Below are 25,628 nucleotides of genomic sequence, written 5' to 3' on the forward strand. Positions count from 1 at the left end.
TCACTGGACAAGTGTGGATACAGGATTCAGGCTCAGCCAATTAGGATCTTTTGCTCAAGAATTTACACTTGGATGCAGAGAAATTAGAAATTACAAATTGAGATGAACGAAATATCGTAAGGATTTTTGTTCCTCAAATATGAGTCACGGATATAGACTTTTAAAGGAAGAAAGTATCATGGAGTCTCAGTAAGGTGATAATTTTTTACAATGTGACAACGATGGATAAGGATAACACTAGATTTGCATGTATAACCACTATCCGTTTACAAGATCAAAGGTAATTACAAACATAAACCAAATGATATAATCAGTAATAGTCCAATGAAGAGCATACATTTCACGTGTAGACAATGCCGTTTTCCTTAATCACTGGCTGCTCCATGTGTTCTGTTGATAAACCAATTTTCCCATGGCTGAACTTCCAGTCAGCATGTTTGACACCATGGGTAGATATCACGGACATCTTAAGCACCCATTCTTTATGCAAAGATTTTAACTCTGTTCTTTTATCAGTAGCCCAGGACATTTAGAGTCAGACTACCTGGTGGGAACTCCATTATAAACATAAATCTAAGGTCTTAATCATGAACAGAATTCAATTAGCAATATTTGGTTTTAAGGCACTTGTCCAAATGTTCCGGAATGTATTTAAAAAAAAAAGTCATGCCAAACATCACAAATATTTAAATCCAAATAAAGATCACAAAATGTATCCATGTTTTCCTAAGTCTTTGCAGATTCCAGTTTAAGCCCCACTGCTCCAGGGCAACACTGACTAATTTCAGAAACCCTTTCAATGCTGACTTCCCAAATGTTACCAAAACAACATTTTGTACAACAAAAATTACCCACACAATTTAGTAGCTTGAAACAGTAAGCATTTGTTGTTGTTATTGTTCACATAGTTTCCACGGGTCGGGAATTTAGGAGCAGCTTAGCTGGGCTGTTCTGGTTAAGGGTCTCTAAAAGCTATAGTGAGGATGTTGGCTGGGGCTGCAGTCATCTGAAGGCTTGACTGGAGCTGAAGGATTCACTCTAAAATGGCTCACTCACCAGGTTGTGGGAAGAACGCCTTGGCTCCACACTAAGCGGACCTCCCTGTAGGGCTGCTTGAGGTGTCCTCACACATGGCACTGGGTTTCTCTAGAGCATGCAATCCAAGAGAGGAGGTTGGAGTGCTTTTTATGACCTACTCCCTAGATCCAAACACTCACTTTCTCTTTAATCTGCTTATTAGAAGCAAGTCAGTACATTCAACTGAAGCTCCACAGGAGGTGAATTAGGCTCCAACTCTTGAAGGGAAGAATATCAAGACTTTGTTTACATAATTTAAATCCACTATTGACATATCAATTTATCTAAAGCAATGGAGCTAATAAGTGGGGAAGGCTGCATTTGAATTTGTTTCAGTCTTTGTCTGGACCAGATGTTCTCATCATAGCTCTCTACTGCCTGGAGCAACTCCACATTTGAACACATGATCCCTTGAGGGCATGTTCAGAAACCAAAAGCAAGTATCTAGCTTAATTTTTGTTGATTTCAAAGAGTATGAGTTTAAAAAAGGTAGTTGTTAATTCCCAAATGCGATTTTTATATTATAATTTCAAAATTTGAAATGAAGTCCTCTTTCTCAAGTCATTAGATTTATATAATGCTCAGGAAAGAAGGTAATAGAATGAGCAAGGTGTCTGGAATTCCAGGATCCATTGCTGTACTGGAAAATCCAATTAAAATGCTTCCTTCCATGGAGCCTCAGAGCCATGGCCATGCCCAACCTACTTTTTATCAGTCCCTCGTATAATCCTATTTAACCCTTGTCCAACATGGTCAGGCTAGGGAAATTTCACAATCAAAGAAGCACAGTTCAAGCGATGTTTTTGATCTTTGCCTAATCTCTTAGAGAAAAAAAAAGAGGGTCCATGGACACAGCCACAAAGCCGACAAGAATTCTTCTTAAAATTCTTAGTCTTCTTTCCTTGAATAACACACCCGAGCCTCTCATTATTCTGACAACACTCCTTCCATCCTCTGTGCTATTCCACGCCCCATATTCTCCCCTTCTCCTATTCCACCTAAAACACGTGCTTTCACAAGAGCCTTTCTTTGAGTCAACAGCCCCTGAGTGTATAAGCTACTCTTTTCTCATTGCTATTGTTGAAGAGCTTGGCAGTAAAGCTGTTGTTCCTTCTGTCTTTTCTCTCTCAGACTCTCCATCACTACACTCAAAGCACTGTCGACTGAAATAAATGCGCAGCCTAAAAGTTGAGAGTTACGTTTTTTTCTGAGGGAGGACTCGAGCTGGGGTGACAGCCTCTCAGATTGCTCTGAGAAACTGCTCCAAAGAGGTAGGGGAGGAGCCAAGATATATAGGAGTTTTACAGCACAGACCAGATAGTTGGAACATTAGAAGCTTACGTGTTAACTGAAGAATTTAAAGAGTTAAAGAATTTAGCACTTTTTTATGTATGGGAGAAAGCAAACATTTGGGCTCATTGAATTCATTCCTTTGACAAGCACCTAGCTATCTAGGGCCAGTATCCTGTCCTTTCTTATTCTGAGTCCCCTCAGAGGGCACCACTGTGAGTGGCTGCAGAGGCTGGGCTGCAGGCTTGTCTTCACTGTGGGGTGGGGGCAGCCGCTGATGACTTGATGGCTTTAGCATTCTTTGCTTACCCAGATGGTTTCCAGTATTTTCGGTTCACAGCACCAATGACCTTAGAAGCAGAAGAGACAGCAAAATAACGTATTTATCCAATCTACCTTTGCAAGCATGCAGTGGGGGAAACACACCTTTACAAGTATTTTCTCTGCCACCCTAGGTATAGCTGAGAGATCTACACTTAAGATGATTGGGAAAACCACTCACATCCTTTTTAAAAAATTTAAATGTGAAACACTTAGCAAGAAAATGAGTTAGTAAAGAGAACAGAAGCAAAAAGATGAAGAGCTATAAGGCAGCAAGCCTTGCATAAACATTAGACCTGAGGCAGAAAGGAGGAGGAGAGGTTTCAAACAAAGTCTAATAAACTGAGTGAGGCAACTCAAGTGTGCCTCTTCCTGGCAACCCACTGGAATCTAATATACATATTTAAAAGGATAAAAATTGTGTTTGTTATTTTCCAACAAGTTTTATTTGGGGTTTATTATTTACTTCTATCTCCATGTTAGCCTCCACATGGATTGTTAAGAGTGATAATGATGGCGAACATTTTCTGGATTGTTACTATGTATTAGGCACTGTTCTAAATGCTGTGACTATGTTAACACATCTTCATTATTATCCCCATTTTACAATAAGATTTTGAGACAAAAGATGAAATTAATTTGCCCTAAATCACATAGCTAACAAGTGGTGGAGGTAGGATATGAACCCACATAGTCTGGCTCCAAAGGCTATGACTTCTACTATACTCTTCTGTTGCTCTAAATGAGATTCTCTGGCCATGATGGTAATTTCTAAATGTCTCACCCTGACAGGTAGGGTCTAGCCCACAACAGCCTCTAGCTAATTCCATTACTTCAACTCTTATCAGCTCCAGACTCCCCTCCCATAATCCCCCAAAACAAGTATCGAGCAGGCTCAGCTCCTCCTCCCTGCACTTTTGTGCCTTCTAAAACTGGGAAATCTAACTCAATGAGGGTGCGATCACAGAGAAACCAGCACAGGAGAAGCAGCGGGTCTCCCAACTGCCAGGGTTTCATACATCTGCATTCTGAGGCTGTAGTATCCAACTCTGATGAACAATGTGATTTTTCAGATTGTCTTATAAGTGTTTATTTAGACTCTCGGCTGAAGAACAAGGAAAATGAAATTTAGTGCCGAGCTGTGTGAACATGGTCTGACTCTTGGATGATTTATTTTTTATGACAGATTCCATTTTCTGCTGCTGGTAAGATTACACGAAAATACATTTGTCCACTGAGAGTACATTTGTGTCTTTTGCATGGGCTAACTCAGTGGTAGCATTTAATTTGTGCACTATTACTCACTTATCAGACCAAAAGACGGTACATGCTCAGAATTACTAAGGTTATTGAAATGTTATTACAAGGATCCGTCTTGAGAGGCACAGGAATGTCAGTGCCAGTCTGAGATTATCTCACTGTCTTCAAAGTGCAGATATCATTGAGATGAGTTTCCTGTAGAAATTTACGTTTGAAGGGATATGAATATGGACACTGTCAGAAAGGTTGTGTTACATTGTTGTTTATTGTGTAATGCAGTTGTTGAAAACAGAGTGAAACTCGGTGGATGTACATTAATGGGGTTTGGTGAATGCTCTTCTGGAAGAGGCTGTCACTTGTCAGGTTTGGCCGATTGTAATGGTGGAATGTGGCCCATACTGACTGGAAGTTCTGATTTTAAGAGAAACAAGATTTCTGGATATTTATATGAAATACCCTGATGTCTACATGTTGGTAAGTGTAGTAGGCAGAATTCTAAGAATGACTCCCTGACCTTCTTCTGTGTAAAATACCATTTCCTTTGAATGTGAATGGGATCTTTTAACAGGATGAGATATTTCTTCCATGACTTTCACGTTATGGGGAAAAAGCTTGATTATCTAGGCGGAACTAACCCAATGGCAGAGCATTGGAAGGGGAAAGCAGGAGGAGGATAGATACCACGGGCCTTTGCTGGCTTTGGAACTATAGAAGGCCATGCCCAAGAACCAGGAAGCCAGCAGGAGCTGAGAGGAATCTTAGGCTGACAGCCAGTGAGAAAATGGGGACTTCAGTCCCGCAACCACAAGGAACTGAATTCTGCCAACAATCTGAATGAGCTTAGATGCAAATCCTCCCCCAGGGCCTTCAAGGAAGAGCTCATTTGAGCCAACACTTTCATCTCGGTCTGTGAGACCCTGAACAGAGAATCCAGCTAAGCCCAGTGTGACTTATGACTTACAGAGGATGAGATAGTAAATGGATGTGACTTTAGGTCACTAACTATGGGGTTGTTTGTTACCCAGCAATAAAAGACTAATACAGTAAGCAATTAAAATTATTTAAAAAGCATTGGTAGGTCACTTAGTACATATCAGTCAAGGAGGTGTTACATTTCAGCCTCTGTTGTAACTAAGGTGAGGTGAGTGAGTTCAGGTGGAAGTGTTTCTCCATCTTTTAATGTAGCAAACTATATTGTGCTTCTTCTGGTCATCGCTTAAAAGCATCCTTTAAAGAAATAATCTTTGGATTTGAAATGCAAATAAAAATTATCCACATTTTGGATAATGAGTGAAAGCATAAAATCATTAACAGAGACAGTTTAGTGGCTTTGTGGGTGTTTTCTGCATGTGTTAATTTGAGGTCATTGAGATAAATTCAGAAAAAGAAAATTTTCTCTAACACTTTTTCCTAGAAAAAAAAATTGGGGATGATTATTTTCTTAAAGCTATTTATTGAATGTATCTACAGATGTGCTTCATTTATTCTTGATTGAGGACGTATCTTTAAACTAGGTGGCAAAAATGTGCATTCCCAAAGGTTCTCTAGCTTGAAGAGCAAATAGTCAATACAGGTAAGTTCAGAAATTCCATCTAATCAGCATCATTAACAGAACACCTGTTATGTTCAAGGCTCTGTGTTACGAACTGAATGCTAAGAACAAAGGTGACAAGACATGACAGCTAGCTGGCTTCAAGTACCTTACTACCTACCCTTCCTTTCTTAATCTCTCTGTTATAGTTAGAAGTGGACATGTCTGGGTTCTATTAAAGATGCTGTCAAGGCTTCCTAGTTACCCTCCATCACTATCACATACATAAATACCAGTGTGAAGACAGAAGACAGTTGTACTCTTTCAGTTGCAGCTGAAGCTGGGGGGCTTCCACATCTTTTCAGAAACTCCTCCCACTGCTTGCAGAGACCCTGCCCAGGGATGCTTACTGCATAAAAGCTGGTGAACTGGATCTTCACACACAGCAGGTTTGAGACCATCCTGCCCTCCTTGGCAGATACATGGAACCAGCTGCACGTGTTACCATTCACATAAAACCTCTTGCTTTGGGCAGGTTCAAGTAAGGGGTAGGGCTTTTAAGAGCAGGCTAGGGCCCTGCAGAACACCTGAGGGAACCGTGGCTAATAATCTCTACATGAGATTTTTGTCAACACTACTCATTTGGGCTCTGGTTCAGCTGCCTCACCCCACCCCTCCCTTCCAGAATACTAGGCTATTTGTACAAGGTCCTTACCTTGTGGGTGGAGATGGAGAAAGTGTCCCTCTGCAGCAACTCCCAGGTGAAATTTCTATTCCCTATGGCCTAAGGCCAATGTGAGGAACAGAGAAATGTTATCCTTTCGTTTGCACTTACTATGTCCTTAAAGTCAGCCATTTGTTTACTCGATGCTGTCCTGAGATGTTCAATGGATGTTCAATGCATAGAATAAAAGTCTTATTGTTAGAGGCCACATTTGATTCTTAATCTCTTTTTAGAAATGTTAAAGCTTACATAACACATAACTATCACAGTACCACTGCTGTTTCTTTTGGAACAATTAGTGTCCCATACATATTAAATAAGGCATGGTTTTAACTAACTTGTTCCCTTTGATTGAATAGCAGTGTTGACTCTGGGATTCTAGTTTTTCTTCATTTTAGGTCCCATGTTCTATATGAAGAGTAATACAAAGTTATTTAATAGAAATTTTTGTAGACCTTCTAAAAATTGGTTACGCTACCTTGTAGGTAGTTAGAATTGTTTGGCCACAAAATCTCTTTTTTTCCTTCAAATTTACATGGCTTGATTTCCCAATAAATGGTAATGGTTTAAAATTGTTTACAGTATTGCCCGATGACATGTTCAAACTCCTATTCCATTTTTGCCTTATTAGTGTTGAGACTGGATCTGCAACTTGACCTTTCTTTGAAATTGATAGTCACACAGTAACTGTAGACTGGATTCTGGCAGTATCAATATTTGCTTGGCTGGTAAAATGTTTTCCTCTGTTTGCACATGATCTATTTTCTAGTTCTCTGGAGGTCCTGCATATCTTCTGCAATTCATTCTGTGAGAAGGAAATTTCCAGCACATACTGCAAATCCACAGTGTCCTGCGGAAATTGCTCCGCTGCGGTTGCCACACCAGCTGGCTCACCTGAAAACTTTCCTCCCCTATTATTCTATGTTAATGGCATATAGAAATTTTATTTTCAAGTTTGCAATTAAGATAACATTAGTACCAATTATAATTTTATTTGATAGGATAACTTACTCATTTTACTTAAGACTTAATGTGTATTTGGGGTATTAATAATTTCAAATTTTGGAGTGTGCACCATATAATAGACATCTTCTCAAGCTAGTTAATAATAAAATTCTTGGTTGATGCTGAATAAAGCAAACAGCTAAAGGGCACACTATTTTTTTTTTTAAAAAAGGCTAATTACCGTGTTACATTCGCAAGGGGACTTCTTACAGCATGTTCTCTATAGTCAGCCCTGTGGCTTCTTCAGATGAACGAAATTTCTAATAGCAGATAAAAAAAAATGTAGTCAAGGAAATATGATGCTTCAGATCTTGAAAAGAAATAATCACTGAACTTTCATATGTAAGAAAAAGAAAGCAAAATATATTACATTTGAGAAATACCTTTATAGGTTTGGGGGTTTGTTGGAAGCCACATTAGCAATTAGAATGTTTGGTGAACAGTGAATGTGGGCAAGAAAGATGGGTGGAGAGCCCTGAGGGGTATCTTAACCAGATCAGGAAAAGCACTGCTTTAATCTGTGGCTTCTATCTCTTAGTTAGTATGCATGTCCATTTTTAATGTATCTGTAGATATTTCTCTTATTCTACTACCTCTAATCTCATAAAACATTCTCTTTTTATATTTATATATGTTAATATTATTGATAGGTTTGCAGTGAAGTTCTGACATTCCTCTGGGAGTCATTCTGCTATTTAAAATGTCTTTGGATGCTGATGCTTTTTTTTTTTCTTTCAATCTAGAGAAGAGAATTCTTTCTTGTCAGACAAAAGAACAATTTGAGGTGAGATCCTTTTTTATCCAAGTGTAGGATGAGTAAACAATTTTTGTCCAGGGACTAAGAAGACATATACATATATAGACATAGATGGAGATTTATGTAATGATATAAAGATATATATGTTCTATTTTTTTTTAATTGAAGTATAGTTGGTTTACAATATTGTGTTAATTTCTGGTATACAGCACAGTGATTCAGTTATACATATATGTATATAAATATATTCTTTTTCATATTCATTTTCATTATAGGCTATTATAAGGCTTTGAATATAGTTCCTTGTGCTATAAAGTAGGACCTTGTTGTTTATCTATTTTATATATAGTAGTTAGTATCTGCAAACCCAAACTCCTAATTTATCCCTCAACCCACCCTCCCCCGCACTCCCCAGTACCACAATTTTGTTTTCTATGTCTGTGAGTCTGTTTCTGTTTTGTAAATAAGTCCTTTTGTCTCATTTTTTTTTTTTTTAGATTCCACATATAAGTGATATCATGTGGTATTTTTCTTTCTCTTTCTGGTTTACTTCACTTAGTGTGGCCATCCCCGGGTATACATACAATTACATATATAATGAACTGTCCAGACAGAAAGTAGACACATTTATATTAAGGAATCCATGGTTTCTCACTCAGTGGGTCACTGAAATAGTTACAATGAACGACTGTAACCCAACACCTGGAAGTGAGGGGAAAAACCACCAGTGTGGGTCTCTGAGTGAGTTGGAAAAGTTTCAACTCAAAGCCCTGTGTTGGCGCTGGCACCTGGGAGGACCTGAGCTAGCTGGCTGCCAGGGGAGGCGAGGGTTGTGTTGTCTTACTCACTGGCAGCCCCTGTGCACCTGTGGTGGTGATTCAGCTCTTGCAGGCTGTAGTGATAAGCCAGCTCAATTTTTAACTTTAATGGTAATTACCTAAAATTTACCTTTAAAACTGATCATTTATATAATATTTATATTAAAACTGATCATTTATAAGCTGTTTGGAACAGCTTATCTACGTCAATCTTTTTACCTGGAAATTTTTGAAATCTAAGTACAGCTTCAGTCCTTCTGATGAAAATTTAGTGTCCAAATTGAGACGTGCTGTAAATATACAGTACATGCAGGATTTCAGAGACTTGGCGAAAAAAAGAAAAAAGAAAAAATGCAAAATGTATTAAAAATCTTATTTAAAAGCATTTTAGCTAGATTATATGTTGAAATGATAATGTTTTTGATATGGTGGGATAATAAAGTGTGTGCATTATTATAATTAATTTCACCTGTTTCTTTTTACTTTTATTAATAAGGCTACTGGAAGATTTTAAATCACGGATGTGGCTTGAATTCTATTTCTACCAGAATATTGTTAATAGTCTAAAGAGTATGGAGCCTTACAAGTGAGCATCGTTCAGATGAATTTCCCTCCACTAAGAAACCACTGATACCGGCAAAGACTCTTTCCTAGCTTCTATGCAGAATTTATCTCCAACTACCACGAGCCTGGTTCTGGCTGTTCATTGTGCTTGCTGTTGGCTTCCCAAGTGCCACCAGTACCAGGTTTCTGGGCAGCACTGCCCTGTCATTGGCTGAATCTCTAGCTCACCAACTGGCTAAGAGCCTGCCCAGTCCCAAATTCCATGGTAACCCGTGAAAGGGCTGGACTTTACCAAGAAAGCCACTTGCCTAGGAGCTGGGCGGCTGACTCTCAAAGAGATACCGATGCTAGGCAAATGATCATTCCACCACAAAGTATCTATGTGGAATGTGGTCTCACATCTACATCTTGAACACCACCTTCAAAACTAGCTTACACTTAGCTATTCAGAACACCAGGTTAGGACCAAACCCGACCCAATACAACTACCAAAGATACTCATAAGCACTCAGATGCTCTTGGCTGGGCTATGGCTAGACTTCTAGACTTCCTGCTATTCCCCAGGAATATGATTCTCTGGGAACTGATAAATACACATTATTGCTAACACAAACTGTGAATGACTCTATTTACCTTGGGTGCATTTTATTATCTGTCACCATGTTTAGGGTCTAAAATCTAGCTGAACACAGATGATAGGTTAGTCGATTCTTCCTGGAAAAAAAAATCACAAAACATGACTACGATGCAGATTTTCTGACTCTGAATTTAGTGGCTTTTCCCTTACGTTATATTCCTTTATAAATGTCACATTAAATGGGTATAAATACATTACGACAGTTGAAAAATAAAAGTTAAACAAAATATAAAATGTCCGCCACATCTCTCAAGTTCTATTCTTCTCTACTTGGTCAAGATCTTTCTTGTGGGGAACCATCCCAGAGTGAAAGTCACATCTTCACTTCTCATTTCTACTTTAAGGATTCCTATTTTGATCTTTTCAGCCCTCACCTATCTTCTGGGCTCCAGCATTACATTTCCACCTGCTTGGTATATTTGATCTGTTCCCCGCAAAACCCTACACACTTAAATTGCTCTGTATATTGCTAAGCTATCTTCAAAACACTTGAAAAGCAGAAAGAAAAAGAAAACTTGGTAGAAAATCTAAAGGGAAAATAAATCCCAAGAGTGAGGCAGAACTTTGTGCTGGATGACATGAACTCTCAGGTTGTCCTTCTCCTTTTCTGGTCAGTAAACAGCATTCTAATTATTCACCTGGCTTCCCAGGGAGCTCCACCTGTAAAAGTGGTTCTTCTCAGATGTAAGGCTCTTGTTTAACATAAGCTAAAGTTCAGTTGCTGTCTCCATGTTCAGAAAGGTTTTTATTCAGTACATGCTTGTTGAGAATGCACTCTATTCGAGGTCCTGAAATTGAACATAAGTGAGACACGAGATACATATGTAGATCTAGAAAAGCAAATAACTCACATTCTTGACCTAGTTTGGGGGATCAGAAAGGATTGTCTAAGATAATGGCATGTGAAAATGTATAAGGGCCTTGGGGGAAAACGAAGTAAATTACAGTAAAAGAACTATTGCTCTAAACTTGGTCTGGGACAAAATACTATTACTTGATATGATTAATAATCTCTTTCTCTGAATAAATTAGAATTGTGGTAAACATTTAGTAATTTTCAATAATTGCTTAATTACTTGTGGGACAGATATTTGACTTGGGAAACCATCCACTCACCTGACAGTCCAAAAACTGGGTATATATGTTTTTAAATTGAAGTACAGTTGATTTACAATGTTGTGCTAATTTCTGGTGCACAGCATAGTGATTCATTTATATATATATATATTTCTTTTAATATTATTTACATATATTATTACATATATATATATAGTTCTTTTAACATTAATTATAGGCCATTACAATGTGTTGAATATAGCTCTTTGTGCTATACAATAGGGCCTTGTTGTTCATCTATTTTATATACAGCAGTTAGTATATGGCATGATGATCTCCAGGTCCACCCATGTTACTGTAAATGGTATTATTTTATTCTTTTTTATGGCTGACTATTATTTCATTGTATAAATAGGCTACTTCTTTATGCAGTCATCTGTCGATGGACATTGGGGTTGCTTCCATGTCTTGGCTTGTAAATAGTGCTGTTATGAACACTGGGGTGCAGTATTTCTTTGAATTAGAGTTTTCTCTGCATATATGCCCAGGAGTTGGATTGCTGGATCATAGGTGGGTATCATTAAATAAGTATTTTGGGGGTCTAATCTATGTTTTCTATAAATGTTTCTACTAGGAGAGAAACCTTTAAATTGGCCTACTGCAGCTTTTTCCCACACATCAAGACTGTAATAAAACCTGGACTCATACACATAGCTACATTGTCTGGAAAGTTGTTAATGTCCCAACAATTACTTCTAGGTTCTAGGCTACTGATGAGAGAGCAGTGGGTAGGGTGAAAAAGGAAGTCAAGGGATAAGCAAAATCCAGATTGAGCAAAGAATTGTTCTTTGACATTAGAACCTTATTCCTAAAAACAAAATGCAAAAGAGATGAGGGAGGTAGGTGATCACATTTACATTTTATAAAGATCAATCCTCTATAGCAGTGTTACCTGATAGGAATAGAAATATCAAGCAAGTCACAAATATGAGTGATATTTTAATTGTAAAATTTCCAGTATCCACATTAAAAAAGGAGAAAAGAATCAGGTGAATTAATTTTAATACCATAGTTCATATAACCCAATATACTGAAGATATTTTCACTTTAATATGTAATCACCATAAAAATTGTTTACTCAGTTGTTCACCAACTTCAGCTCTGCCATACTATTCTAGAATATTCAGGCAAACTTAAAAAATTCCAGCAATAAAGAAAAGGTGTGTGTAAATATATATATATATATATATTTACAGTTTTATGGAAAACAACTTGAGAACTTTCATTTCCCTCTAATAAGATTCTAGTTTAGGATGGGCTATGTTTAATTTCTATAGATATGTTTTCTTACTGATAAACTCCTGGGTAACTAAGAGATAATGAATACTTCATGTGGAGAAGAGATCCTCTAATGATTACTTATCCAGATCATTCCCACAGAACTAAAGAGGAACACTGCATTCAGCGGTGCAATATTTTACCTATTAGCTGGTGCTCGAGAAAAATCAAAACACTACTGAGTCTTTTTAAACATCTCAACTGATCCAAGACATACACTTAGACATTTTAAGGTGACTTATTTCTTATAAAAATAACGTTTTTTAATGAAAGTCCAAAGGTCTGAAATAAAGGTATTTGAATTTCCCCAAATGCAAACAAAATTCCCTGGTATTGTTGATTCTGTCAGTGTCTGAACATCCTGCAGCTACTATTCTGTGGACTTCTCACTGGTCACTCTTTAGTAGAGAACTCAGGTATCCATCAAAATAGGAAGCACAAATCCTATTGTATAAACTGAGTCCCCTCAGTTTGTGGCCTGAGTCTCAATCTCTTTAACCCCAAGAAAGTTGCCTGACACATCAGGTACACAATAAACACCTGCTGAGCAACAGTAATAGCTAACACTTCTATGACACTGAAGGTGTGACAGACTCATCCGAGTGCTTTCTGTATTTTAAAACATTCCATCTTCAAAGCCATCTTACGAGTAGATACTATAATTATCCTACTTTACAGATTAGGATGAAAAGATATAATTTTATTAAGACTCCAATATTACCACGAACACATTTACAAATTGAATCCTGAGAGACTTTGTTATACAACTGATGTTGTTAATTTATTATAACGACAGTGTAAGTACAGCAGCTAACATTTATTCAGTTTCCTGAGTCCCAGGCATTGTTTTCAGGGCTTTCCAGATCTAAACTCAATACTCCCAAAAGCCCCTACGAAGTAGGTATCATGAATGTCCCCATGTGATAAATGAAGAAACGGAGTAAAAAGATGCATTCTTACAAAAGCCAAAAATATTTAAATACTGTTGACCCTTGAACAACACGGAAACCTGTGAGAAGTGGACATTATTATGCGCATCATTTTATAGGCGAGGAAACCAGACATAAAGAGTGTGAGTAAACTGGCCAAGGTCACACAGAGAAGGAGGACGGTGTTAGGACTCACACTTAGGCAGCCTGGTGTTGAACGTGTCAGAATTACATTAAAGTTTTGTATTCATTCAGCGTTTATCTGTATAAGATGAATTGTGGCAATTTCCCGTATCTCCTAAACTGTGAATGAAGGAACAAATAAATGTATCAATTTTAATCCATTATGAATGATTGATCCATTTTTAACTAATACTTCTATTTTGCTCAACAACTGTTCTAAGCAGAAAGTTTTCCTGTTTGTAGAATTAAAGCCCTACAGATACCACCCGAGTAAACATTCCAATTACTGGGCTAGAGACCAAGTTGCTTTGAAAATAATCCTAATTTTAAAGGGGGCTCCTTTTCCATTTATAATCTCTATGAAAAATAAACCTCCACCAAAAAAAAAAATTTTGTTTTAAAAGTGTCTTTAGCGCTAAAAGATCAAAAAAGAGTTAATGGAATAAAAACAAAGAAACATTTGATGAGTTGCTATAACTAAGTGAATATCAATATTTTATTTTATATTAATTCTTATAATAATTATTATTATTCTTAAAATAAGATGACTTTTTTATCATTTTGGTAGACTAGTCAGCTTTCTCTAAAAATATTCACTGAATAAATCATTTTCACTTTAAATCATATACCTAGGGCCTTCAATTCATTTATCTGCTAAAAGCTATGAGGTTTTTTTCTATGAGGAATGTAAAATAAAAATCCCCACACATCCCTATTCATGGCATATGAATAGTGCAAGCAGTATTATAAAGCTTGATACTTCTAGTGCATAATTATTCAACTTTCTCCATATGTAGACGCCACACCTTGTTGTCAATAAATAATTCCACTTTAATGGCAAAGTAATAATTTAGACAGATACAGGGTGCACATCTGCAAAAAAATATATGCAAGCTGGTTTACAAGCTAGAGGAACAACCGACCAATAGAAAATACATCACCCAGTTAAGTCCATTGACACCAAGTACTTATCGCCGGGCTTTACAAAGACTACAAAACTTTCCAGATGATTTATTTCACTGTTTCTGTCTATTTACATGATATGTTACATCAAAAATGTACAAAATATAAAATGTATACAGACAAATGTTTCACAAACTAGTTTAAGTTGTAAACTAGGTGGACCTACTGGGATGTATTGCAGGAACTTCTGTTTATGTTCATGTTTGGACTGTGGTTCTCAAAATGGCAGGGAGGGATTCGCAGTTTTCTTAGATCACGTATGATACAAGGGCAACCAGTCACTCGTCCAGCTACATCGTTCGATGTTTCACAACAGGTTTGATGCATGTTTGAGGCTTCAAAGTCAGGGTGACGATTCTGTGTGCATAAATTCAGTCCGGATTTCCCTTAGGGCAGTAGCACCGTGGACGACCTAGAGACCGAGCGACACTCTGACCACTGGCACAGGTGTCCTGTGCTGTTATTGTTCCACAGCAACGGACCCGCGGGTGGTCACAGAGAGTAGCACCAATTACGCGCCCTGAAAGTAGCACATTTCCACACGCACAGGACAAGTCTACACCATGGCCTAGCCCTTGGGTTGAGAGATTTAAAACCTGTCCTCTGTGTGTGCTGGTAACTTCTCCAGTCACTCCCATCAGTTTTCATGCACTCTCTTTAAAGCCTGCCATGACAGATGCACTTGTAGACATTTTTCACTTTTCTAAAAATGTACTGGCTTCATGGACAGTTTAGAAGCATGCTCACCCTAGCACTGATAGCTCCCGCATAGTCAGAACAACTGTAAATACAGGACAAACACACCAGATGATAACAGCGTTGAGGGTTGGCATTCTGTATTTGTTTGCAACGTACAGGGACCGATCTCGGCAAGTGGAACACCTCTTAACACCAACGGGATAAAATACACTTTTTGTTGTTGTTGTTGTATTTGTTTCGATTTGTGCAAGTTTTAAAAAAGATTATTTACAATACCTACCCAGTAGACTGTGCAAATCTAACCTTCTTTTACAGTATCAACGCGCCTTCCTCCACAGTGACTTCACCGCTTCAGTGTTCTCGAGTGCTGAATTTCTCATGTAAAACAACAGCCATCAAAACAACATGCTCAAAACTCATCATAGTTAAAAAAAGAAAAAAAAGAAAAAAACCAACAAAAAGAATAGGGGAGGAAAGCCAAACAGTTGTGCTCATGCTGTGCCAAATGCTTCCAGCTTTGCTGGATAAGAATGCAAAAATCTCCCACCTTCTGAAACTCTTTTACCTGGATCTGGATGGAATTTCGCCACAGGGCTTAGCTTTGAAGTGATGGTCAGAGAGGGTTTCTGGGTGACTTGACTATTTCGGAGGATGGGCAAAGCAATCTATTCCCGAAGGAAAAAATACTCCTCTTTCTCCTATCCATTTCTTAAAAACAAACAAACAAACAAAAGAATTCGAGCGAGATTAGAGAGAGACAAGGCTACTGTGTTAACTGGCGTTGCTGGGTTGGAAAGGAAAAGACCGTGGAAATGAGCAAGGGTTTAAGATTTAAACCAAGTGTTCAACTGTTGTAGAAATCTGTTTTAAGGCAGTGAGACAGCACCATAGGAAATGTTCCTTCTTGTCACTGAAAAGGCTCAAACAAACAAAGCCCTAAAAAAGCCTTTTGTCAGTGTTGACTAATAATTGGTATAAAACTCTTTTTAAGGGAGTGGGCAGGTGGTTTAAAAAGACCACGGTGGTAAAAACAACCTTATAAAACCTGTGACTCAGACACTAAAAAGTTGCTGGAGCACATCCCGTGAACATGGCAGTTGAGAATTACATTGGCACTTATCCAGATTGCCACAGCAGTGTTTCCCTGGGGGTCACACCTTGCCTTTTGTGCTTCCGGAGGCCTGGCCTCTGCCTTGCGGAATGGGGGTGAGCACACAACACAAACACTACCGGAGCTCTGAGACCAGCACCGTGTGGCCCAAAGGAGGTTGGACGGATCAGAAGAATGGACCCTGCTTGGGGAGAACAGCCCCTCAGAGGAAACAAAAGGAAGGAACGAACAACAACGAAATAAAAAAGGTCTGCATTGTAAACTTTTAAAGAGGAAAAACATAAAGTCCAGTTTGGCTATCCCGTGTGCAATCTATCAGGTGCCCTGTCCTGAGGGTCCTTTCCAGTTGAGTAATGGAGCCTTACATCACTCCACGGATAGAAAAATGCCTAGAAATAAAAGAAAGTTAAGCTTCCGTGTCCATTTCGCATCTTGGCGGTTCAGACTTAGTTCTGCTGCCTCCTTGGAGACCATGACTCTGGGTCAGGGCCCTTGACAGGGTGCTTTCATACTGGCAGTGGTTTAGTGAAAATACCTTCTTTTTTAAACTTTTTTTTTTTTTTTTTAAAGCATAGTCATTTCCCCTAACTTTTTCACCCTCTAGAGGGTAGATTCAAGAGAGGAATCCAAAACATCTTCAGGGTGGCTGGCACTATCACTGTCGCAGCTCTGTGTGCCCGAGTAATTGGCTGCTTCTTGGAGTTTCATTAGCATATTCATCTGAAGAAAGAAAAAGAGACATCGATGGAGGCGATGAGGCATTGAGGAAGCCAGTTCCAGCAAACACATGGCCCTGAGCCACACTGAGGCACCGTCTCATCCCATCCAAGTGAAACAGGAAAACAATTTTCGACTTTTACGAGTTGCCCCTGGCTCCTACGCTATTTCTCCCAAACATGACTCTGACAGCAGAACCATAAGGACACAATAGGGCTGCTAGATACGTCTTTTATTTGAGGTTGTGAATGAATACGGCTCCAGCAGGGAGAGTGGAAAGGAGACTGTATCACAGCTGGACATCTGGGCTCGAGGCTGGAGAATGCGCCAAGCTTTCCAGCTTTTTGGCTGCGACAGGCAGAAAGCCCTGAATGGCAAGTGAAAGTCGTGAATGTTCATCCCCACGCAGACGCACACCCAGGGCTCCCACACATGGTCCCTGGGGAGCAGGCTGGGAGAGGGTGGAAGGGAGCCAGCTGCTGCCCACAGCACACCATCTGCTGCTTAGGAGCTGACCTCCCGAGGAGGTGACGGAATGAAGCCAACCATGAGTGTCTGAAGGGGGATAGGGGAAGAATCACTGTCAAATTTCTGCTGTTGTTGAATTTCTGGCTAAAATGTGATTGATACATCACTGAAAACAAAAACCACCTTCTGGAACGGCAGCGGCTGTCTCACATTTCCCAGCCTTATAGGACAAGGGTAATGTTTGTTCTAGCAAAAGGGATGGATGCGTGAAAGCACCTGGGGAGAAAGACAGCTAGCATTTCCATGTATTAGAAGACAAAAGGCGGCCACCTTGCTTGGATTTTGATAGATTGCAGATTCACCGGTAGGGATGTCAAAAGAAAGATGGTGCGAAAAGCACATAGTGGATAAATGGTTCGACAGTTTTAGCAAACACAGAAAAATTGGCACATGTCTTTGTGAGGGTATAGACTTGTTTAGTTATCAAAGTTTCTAGAAATTGTAGTAATCTTTATACTGTTTAATGCATGTTGTCTATTTTTATAAAGTAATCAATGTTTTCTTCTTTTTCCCCCAAATTAGAAATATAGGAAATCTGACTCAATAGAAAGGAGAACTCTAAAAGGGATTCTTTAGACATATGTTAGGTTCTGCATGTTTGTGTGCTTAGGGTAATGTGTGCTCAAAAAATGTTTGTGAAATAAATGATAAACTGGTAATTACCAATTTCAGCACGGATGCCTTTCTGACAAAGAGGTTAGAGTGACAGCATATTTTAAAGCCATTTTAATATTTTTCAGGACTATGTTTTTCAATACAATTTTTTAATCTAATTTCCTGAATTTATTAAATTAGCTACATAGAGATATGAAATGAAAATTGTTGGTGAGAACTTCTTAAACCAGTGAGTCAAAAAGCCAAATGTCTCCATCAACATAGTGTTTTTCTCTCCCTCTCTCTTACACACACACACACACTCATACCCCTACGTTCATGCACAGTCATATTCCCATCCACCTTTCTTTTGTCAATTCCTCCCTATTAGTAGCTAGCTGTACCCTCAGGCATCTGGGTGAACATAATTTGTAGAAGAGAACTATGTTTTGAGCGCCCTCCTGATTTACTAAAAGAAGAAATAGTTTCAAGGGTTATGATTCTATCTCAGTTACAAATGTCTGAAATCACTCGAATCCTGACTGTTGTCAAAGTTTTATGGTATAACAGTAATATTATTAAAGTCTTAATTCTTGAAAATAGTATCACAAAGTAAATATATTCCATTAGAATAAGTTAAAAATCTCAGATTCATAATAAATATATACAAAGAACTTACTCTGCCTTCTCATAGGTTATTTGTATATTCAAGTCAGAGGAGATTCTCCAGTGACTTTGTTAAAAAATGAATAAATAAATAAAAATAAATAAACCTAATTACCGCCCCCTCTCCCCCGCAAAAAATGACAGATATCATAACCCCTTGCTCCTTAAGATGCTGAGGTGAGCAGCAGGTTAGGAATCAGGGATTTTTTTTTTTAACCCAAATTCTCACTCAGAATGGGGAGATCCTGGATCTCTTTTCCTTACTAGCAGACAAGAGCATTCAGAGCCAGGGAAAAGAGTGCTTAACGGGTGCAGCTGACTAGGACTGTGGGAACTGGGAACATTTAGGACATCTCCTGAAGGTCCCATACTCTACAGAGTAACCCTGAAAACAAACCTTATAAACACCTCACCTCATCAGCCATAGTATTAAAAACTGCAAAGGGAGAACTGAAAATTACAAAAAATTCAGAGGAAATAACCCATATTTGTATTCTAAGGCTTATACTTATTCTATTCAATTTTAATCATTCTTTCAGGGATTATTTACTACACACTCACAGTTACGCTGAATTCAAGCCAATTCTACCGCCACTGTTGATTTCTAGCTATGCATGAGCTAAAGGGACAGACAGCTGTTAGAAAAACGTTAAGTCCAGGCCCATAAGGAGTTTATAGTGTAGATCCAATGTTTTAAATAAGAGCTCCCTGGACCCTAAGTAGGTCAATGTATATACTTGGGTGACTTTATGGAACTCTTTGAGAAAGTATGCAAAACTTTCTGGGTGTGAGCATTTTGTTGGGGAAAAGGTCATGAAACTTTATCAGGTGGTTCACCTGGAACTCCCAAAACGTTAAGAATGATCAGCTGGAATGAGGCTGATGCACACATGTCAGGTACACAAAATACCCAGTCAGTTTATGTCCTCAGGTATGATCATAGGTAACGATTTTCATCATCTCCTTTCTGTTCGTTTGTTTTTAGTAACACAATGACCTTCATTTCAGCATGTCTTCCTTCTGCATTGGTTGTCCAATAATCTCTTTAGTCATGAAATGGTAAGCTAACAAAACATATTACAGTGGATACCGATCTATAGGAAGTCATCAATAAAAATTAAAAAAATACATTTAAAAAGGTCATTTTACTAAGAACTCCATGCACTTAATACTTCCAGAGTATTCATACTTTGGAGTTTTACTGACTTATATTAAGCCTCACAGGACTGCAAACTGAGAAAGGCAGGGGGTAACACCCCTTTGATTTCCATGTCTGTTTCTTCTCTACTGTTGTCAACAGACTAATTCTAAATTTAGTCAGACTAGTTGATATATGTAAAATATTCTTTGGTTTTTCAAATATACACTAGAATATATTCTTTTGGGTCTTTTTTTTTCATTTTCAAACAAAATTCAGTTTTCTCTTACCTACCTTATAAGTTGAGTCATGCAATGTTTAAAATTTATTTATTTGCATACACAATTCCCTGCCTAATAAAAGAAAAAACTATGGTTACAGAGCTCAGCCTGGTTTCAGTGTTTCTTGATTATTTTTAAGCATCCAAATTTGGTCTTTCACTTTTAAGAATTTCACCCAATTAAAGTAGGCCAAAGGTAAAAATGTTGAAACGAGTACCAAAATCAGGACAGTCTCAAATATTACCAAGAATAACTTATGTCTTTGATGCAGATGACTAAATTCTAATGACCACACACTGTAGCTGAGATTATACAGAAAGAATCAAACCTCAGCCTCTTACCAGGGGATCCCCCTCTGTGTCTGTTTGTGGAATGTGCTTTGAGGTTGTAGCTTCCTTCGTGGATACGCAGCCCTCATACCCAACATCTTCTGGTCGCAGCTGAAGTAACGCTGGGCCCTCCTGAGGCAAAGACGCCGAGCTCCACGGGTATGTGTCAAGCACCCACTTTGAGGGATCCTCCCAGGGTGCACGTTTCCCATACATCTAAAAAGTGATCACACATTCAGCAAAGACGAAATGCACTTCTATTCAGTACAAAAGGTGACTGCTAACTGAGTGATTCCTTTGAGTCCCCATGGGACTTTCAGGGGAATGAGGTGTCCCTATACAATTTTCCAGATTTTGAACATTTATCTGTGTATATAGTTCACTTTAAACTTGAAGTCTAGACAAAATAAAGCTGAACACCTGGGCTCGATGGTCAGCTTTCAGGGGAGAGCATGAAGGAGGTTTATTTTAAATATACATAGAAATGACTGCCCACATTTATTTTTCGTTAGTAGTTTTACAAACTGAAAGAAAAAAAGTGAAAAAAGAAAAAGAAAGCTCAACATTGAGAAAGGAAAGTTCCAGTACTGGAGAACTGAAAAGAGCCATGCTAGACCCTAAACAGAGTTCTCTATGAAAGTGCACTTTGGAAAGATGATGAATAAAAGAGACTTCTTTTCTCTGTCTACGTCTTTCTACTCAAACTTTCCTTGGAAATAAGAATACTTTCTCTGCTAACCATTTTCCTCAGATTAACTTCCTCTGATAATCTCAATGCTTCCTGTTATAACTCTTTTTAGATGTTTACTTGTAAGGTCACTGGTAAAAGAAGGAAATCATGGGAAATGAAAGCTTTGTCGGAACTCAGATGGAGGGAGAAAGTCAAGAAGAAAAAGATGATAAAGCCTCGGTAAGGTACTGGCAGTGGAGCAGAGGGCAGAAGATGAATCTGAGAGATGTTTAAGAATTTTTAAGCTGGACACAAAGCCAAAACCAAACTGGAAAGGGCAAACTGAGAAAACAGAGGTTGATGGGACTTTGTAAAAACGTGTAAGACCACAGGGGCATAGAAAGAAAGTTAAAATTAAGAGAAAAGGGCTGCCACATGGGTACACTAGTTCTTTAATGGATTGTCCTATTCCACTGAGGGAAGTTCTGGGTACCAGGTGTATACTTGATTCCGGATGGCACGGAACACCACTGTGAGGTGTTCCATGTGGCTTGTTGTGGTTCAGAGCAAAATGGTAGAGAGTGAAGCCATAAAATGCTGATGGACTGCCTTGAAATTGTCTTTTTTCCAGGTTTTTCCTGGAGAAGTTGTATGAGGTTGTGGCAACCTTGCCTTAAAAAAAAAAGTTCAAGTCCTGATACCTGTGCATTTCTTCAGGAGATGATGGTAGAGGCAGCAATCATTAGATTCTATTTATAGTTCTCTTGTTTTGGAGCAGAAATTTTCTCAGTTAAAAACCTACTTTATAGAGGATGTAAAACATAGCTTGCTATACAACATAAAATAGTTGAAGGAAAGTATAACTCTTGGAAAGCAAATGTTAGAAAAAGAATATAAAAGAATCAATTGATGCTAGCCTTTTGAAGAATCACCAAGAATACCAAAATTGGAAGTGACCAATAAAAAGCTAAACAGGCTTAATTCTGTATTTCAGAGTAAAATAGATGTCATAGAAAAAGAACTGAAAGAAGAGAAATTTAAACATTCAGAATGACATGAACTGATTGTTATTCCAAGAAAGACTGAATCATCAGAATGAAAATCAGAATCCACTGTATCACCAGTGTTTTGTCCAACGAGAACATCTGGCAAAGAGTATTCCCCATATGGTTCCCCACCAAAGCATCAGCCTTCATTTGAAAAGAGATTTTTCTATTCCTCTCAACTTGTATCTTCATCTTTGCAACCATGCTTTGTTTTTCCACCTCTTGCTCCAATTCACGGTTCTTTGTTGCCAGTAGATCCAATGAAACGGTTCATGACATATGTGATTCCTTTTCTTCCTGCTCTTCCAGAAGTCACATACGGACCATCTGAAGAATGTCATCTGCCAATGGACTTCCAGTGCAGCAGATCCTTCCGTAGCAATGAGAACTGTCTACTCACCAAAGGGTTTTCATTCATTTCTCCAAGTGCTAAGTCTCTCTCCACCACCCTGCCCCTGCTACCCATCCCCAGCCCCAACCATGCCCTACATCATGGTTGATTCAGTTTTCACACTAACCTACTACTAAACATCCAGAACCACAGCAAAGAACTTGAGACATTTTTATCCTTCTTCAAAAAAGTTTTTTGAAGTATATTTCAATGGGATACTGGTATTACTTTAGTGATTATGCGTTTGCCTAAATGGAAGCTTTATAGAATTACAATTCTAAGCAAAGTGTTTTATAAATAATATTGATTTAAATATTAAAAAACTCCTATATGTCAAAAAACAAAATCTAAGGAGTTTTAGTCATTTTTGACTCTTTTTTGGTACAAATGATTGAAATCAAGAGACCTAACTCACAAATGAGGCAGCAAAATAGTTTTAAAGGAATCCTGGCATGTGATATGCTATACTTGAAAAAGAAAAATCTTTGGGATAGTCTCTTACTTTGTTGAAGACATTTTCTGGGGCTAGTTTGGCTCATACCCTTAAAAATATGAAATCGAATTATTTAAATCTGGAGTAGGACCAGGTGACATCACTCTCTAGGATCATCACCTCTGAGGGTTCAGAACATCCTCATAATATTCATCATGTTCAGCAGAACCATCGTGATAGTTCTGAATCACTGCCATGCCATTCTACTAGGTGAGGAAAGCGTGATGGCAAAAGGAAGTGAAATGAAGGAAAATAGATAACCAACTTTTTTAGACAGTAAAATAAAGACTTAACACAGTGTTTCAGATGACAAAATGTGAAAAGCATGAAGTATGGCTTAATTCTAGTAGCAGTTGTGATAACCAGGACTAGAGATGCCTGAGCCAAAACTGCCTAAACCTTGGTTGAGTTCTTGAAAAGAAGACTGGATTTTTCTACAAGCTGGGTGATTATGCAATGCAAATCTGAAAGTCAGACTTAAGGGTCACAATTCTACAATTTCATGAAATTTCTACTTCAATATAAGTGAAAAATCAAGAATGATGGAAAAGGGATAGAATATTTTATTGAAGAAAAGAGTTTTATTAGTGATATATTTTGACTTCTTAGTTAAGAGTAAAGAAGGGATGGCTGCAGGGCCTCATGATTTAAGGTAAATGAGAGAAACAGCAGGGATGCTGCTAAGCCCACCTGTTCGAGATTTTTTTTTTTAAGTCAAATGCCTTAGATTTTCAAGTACTCTCAGAAATAATAATGGATCTTGCAAGTGACATTAAAGGGCTTCACACAATGAAATAGAGTAAAGCAGGGAATCCATAAGCAAAAATTACTTGCTGCAGATTATATGATAAGGGAATTAATGATCAAGGCCCATATAAACATGCCTCTGGGCAATTAACTGGGTATCTAATAAGAACAGTCTGTAAATATTTATGGCAATAAATTTGGCTTTCAATGTGTAGTTCTTGCAAAAATTGGCTTTCTCTTTCTCCTACATATTTATTCTCAGAACGGAAAAAAAAATTTGCATACTATTTGCTCTTTAAATTTTTACCACTATAATTATATAGTTCATGCCTTTAGTTTTCTACAGAAATACCCAGAGAAATGAATGGTTTTTTTTTTTTTGCATTTAAAATAAGGCTAATTTTTTTCCACTTAGTTTCTTAAACAGTAAAGAAAATTGAGTACAATACCTGAAGACCTTCTCTCACTGCCTCCAGAATATAAGGTACCAAAGAATAGTTCCAGAGATCCATGAACCATACTCTAGAACCTTCCACATCCATGGGGCACGGAAGGAAAAGTCGAGGACCTGAGACGACACAGATGACACAACATTTTTGAGAGCTGTTATGTTTAACAGTCTGTTACATTTAGACACCATTTGGGGGGAATTAATTTATTTCTTGCAGGATTCTTAGAAAATTGTAGTCCTGGCCAGCTTGATTATTATAAAAGTGGGTTTTACTGAAGACCCAGTCTTCAGGACTCTCCTTTCTTTATGTACTAAAATCTTAATCTAAAACATAACATTGCAGCATTAGAAGAAACCTTAAAGGTCATAATCCAGTCAATCCGCCTCATTTTACAAATGACAAAACTAAGCTGAAACAAACTGCCAAACATAAAATATGTCATTATTTTTAGGAGTCAGCCTCCACCTTGGTCTTCTGATCCCAAATATAGAATTTTTCTTTCTACTTTACACTGTGTTTTTAGTGAGTATGACATCTTTATGATCCAAAGCAGTGGGAAGGGGACTTCTTTTGTGTGTGCAATTTAAGAAGGAAAACAAAAATAAACAATTATATGCCAACTCAAGACAAATAACTCAAACAATTTTGTCTTTATGCAAAACACAAAACACATTATCTCTAACTAAAATCCTCTCTCACAACTATATTTGATATGAGTCATCAGCTAAAATTTGCTTTTAGCATTAAAAGGTTACTCTAAACAGACACAATTTATTTCAAATGGTTTTTTGATTTTTAGATATTTTTCTCTCTTAAACTTATTTAATGTCAGTAAAATCTTAGTAAATGGTAATAGTCAGACAAAATGAATCTAATTAGAGACACAAAGCTTAGAAGAAGGCAAACTTTCAGAAGAGAGAAAAATGGAAACTTGAAAAACATTAGCTTCCCATGTTATTTTCTGCCATCCAATCTGGCTATCTTTTCCACGTACTCTTAGTTCCTGGAGAATGGCATATTGCAATTTTGGAACTCACCAATGGTAACATCAGAAGAACTGTGTGTTTCCAAAAAACTGTTGAGATGATGCCACGTCTTGGGTATCCAATCTATAATTTTGACTAGGTCATTATTGCGTACGTTACTTTCAATTTCCATCTCTATCAGTTTCCTGCGGAGATACCTGCCTAAAAAGCCCTTCACTGGTTCTGTGTGGTTTGCACATAGTACCCACCTACAGAAAGAAAAAAAAATCCAGAAACCTTTATATAAATTAATCTTTAAATCCACAGTGATTCTCTTTCCAATACAAA

The 25,628-nt window shown here is 38.0% G+C and overlaps 1 protein-coding gene across 12 annotated transcripts in view; it reads right to left on the minus strand.

The window, feature by feature from the left end:
• Positions 1 to 14,297: 14,297 nt before the first annotated feature.
• The window catches only part of NAV3 (neuron navigator 3), an 813,571-nt gene continuing 802,240 nt past the window's right edge, over positions 14,298 to 25,628 (minus strand). For all 12 annotated transcript variants that reach the window (XM_074375364.1, XM_074375362.1, XM_045519434.2 and 9 more), the window contains 4 exons: positions 25,353 to 25,549; positions 24,313 to 24,431; positions 20,529 to 20,732; positions 14,298 to 16,983 (listed from right to left, as the gene is read on the minus strand). In XM_074375364.1, coding sequence (XP_074231465.1) covers positions 16,864 to 16,983; positions 20,529 to 20,732; positions 24,313 to 24,431; positions 25,353 to 25,549 — 640 coding nt within the window. In that variant the 3' untranslated portion in view covers positions 14,298 to 16,863. The remainder of the gene's footprint in view (positions 16,984 to 20,528; positions 20,733 to 24,312; positions 24,432 to 25,352; positions 25,550 to 25,628) is intronic.

This window comes from Camelus bactrianus, chromosome 12, assembly GCF_048773025.1.
Source record: "Camelus bactrianus isolate YW-2024 breed Bactrian camel chromosome 12, ASM4877302v1, whole genome shotgun sequence".
NCBI classification, from domain to species: Eukaryota; Metazoa; Chordata; class Mammalia; order Artiodactyla; family Camelidae; genus Camelus; species Camelus bactrianus.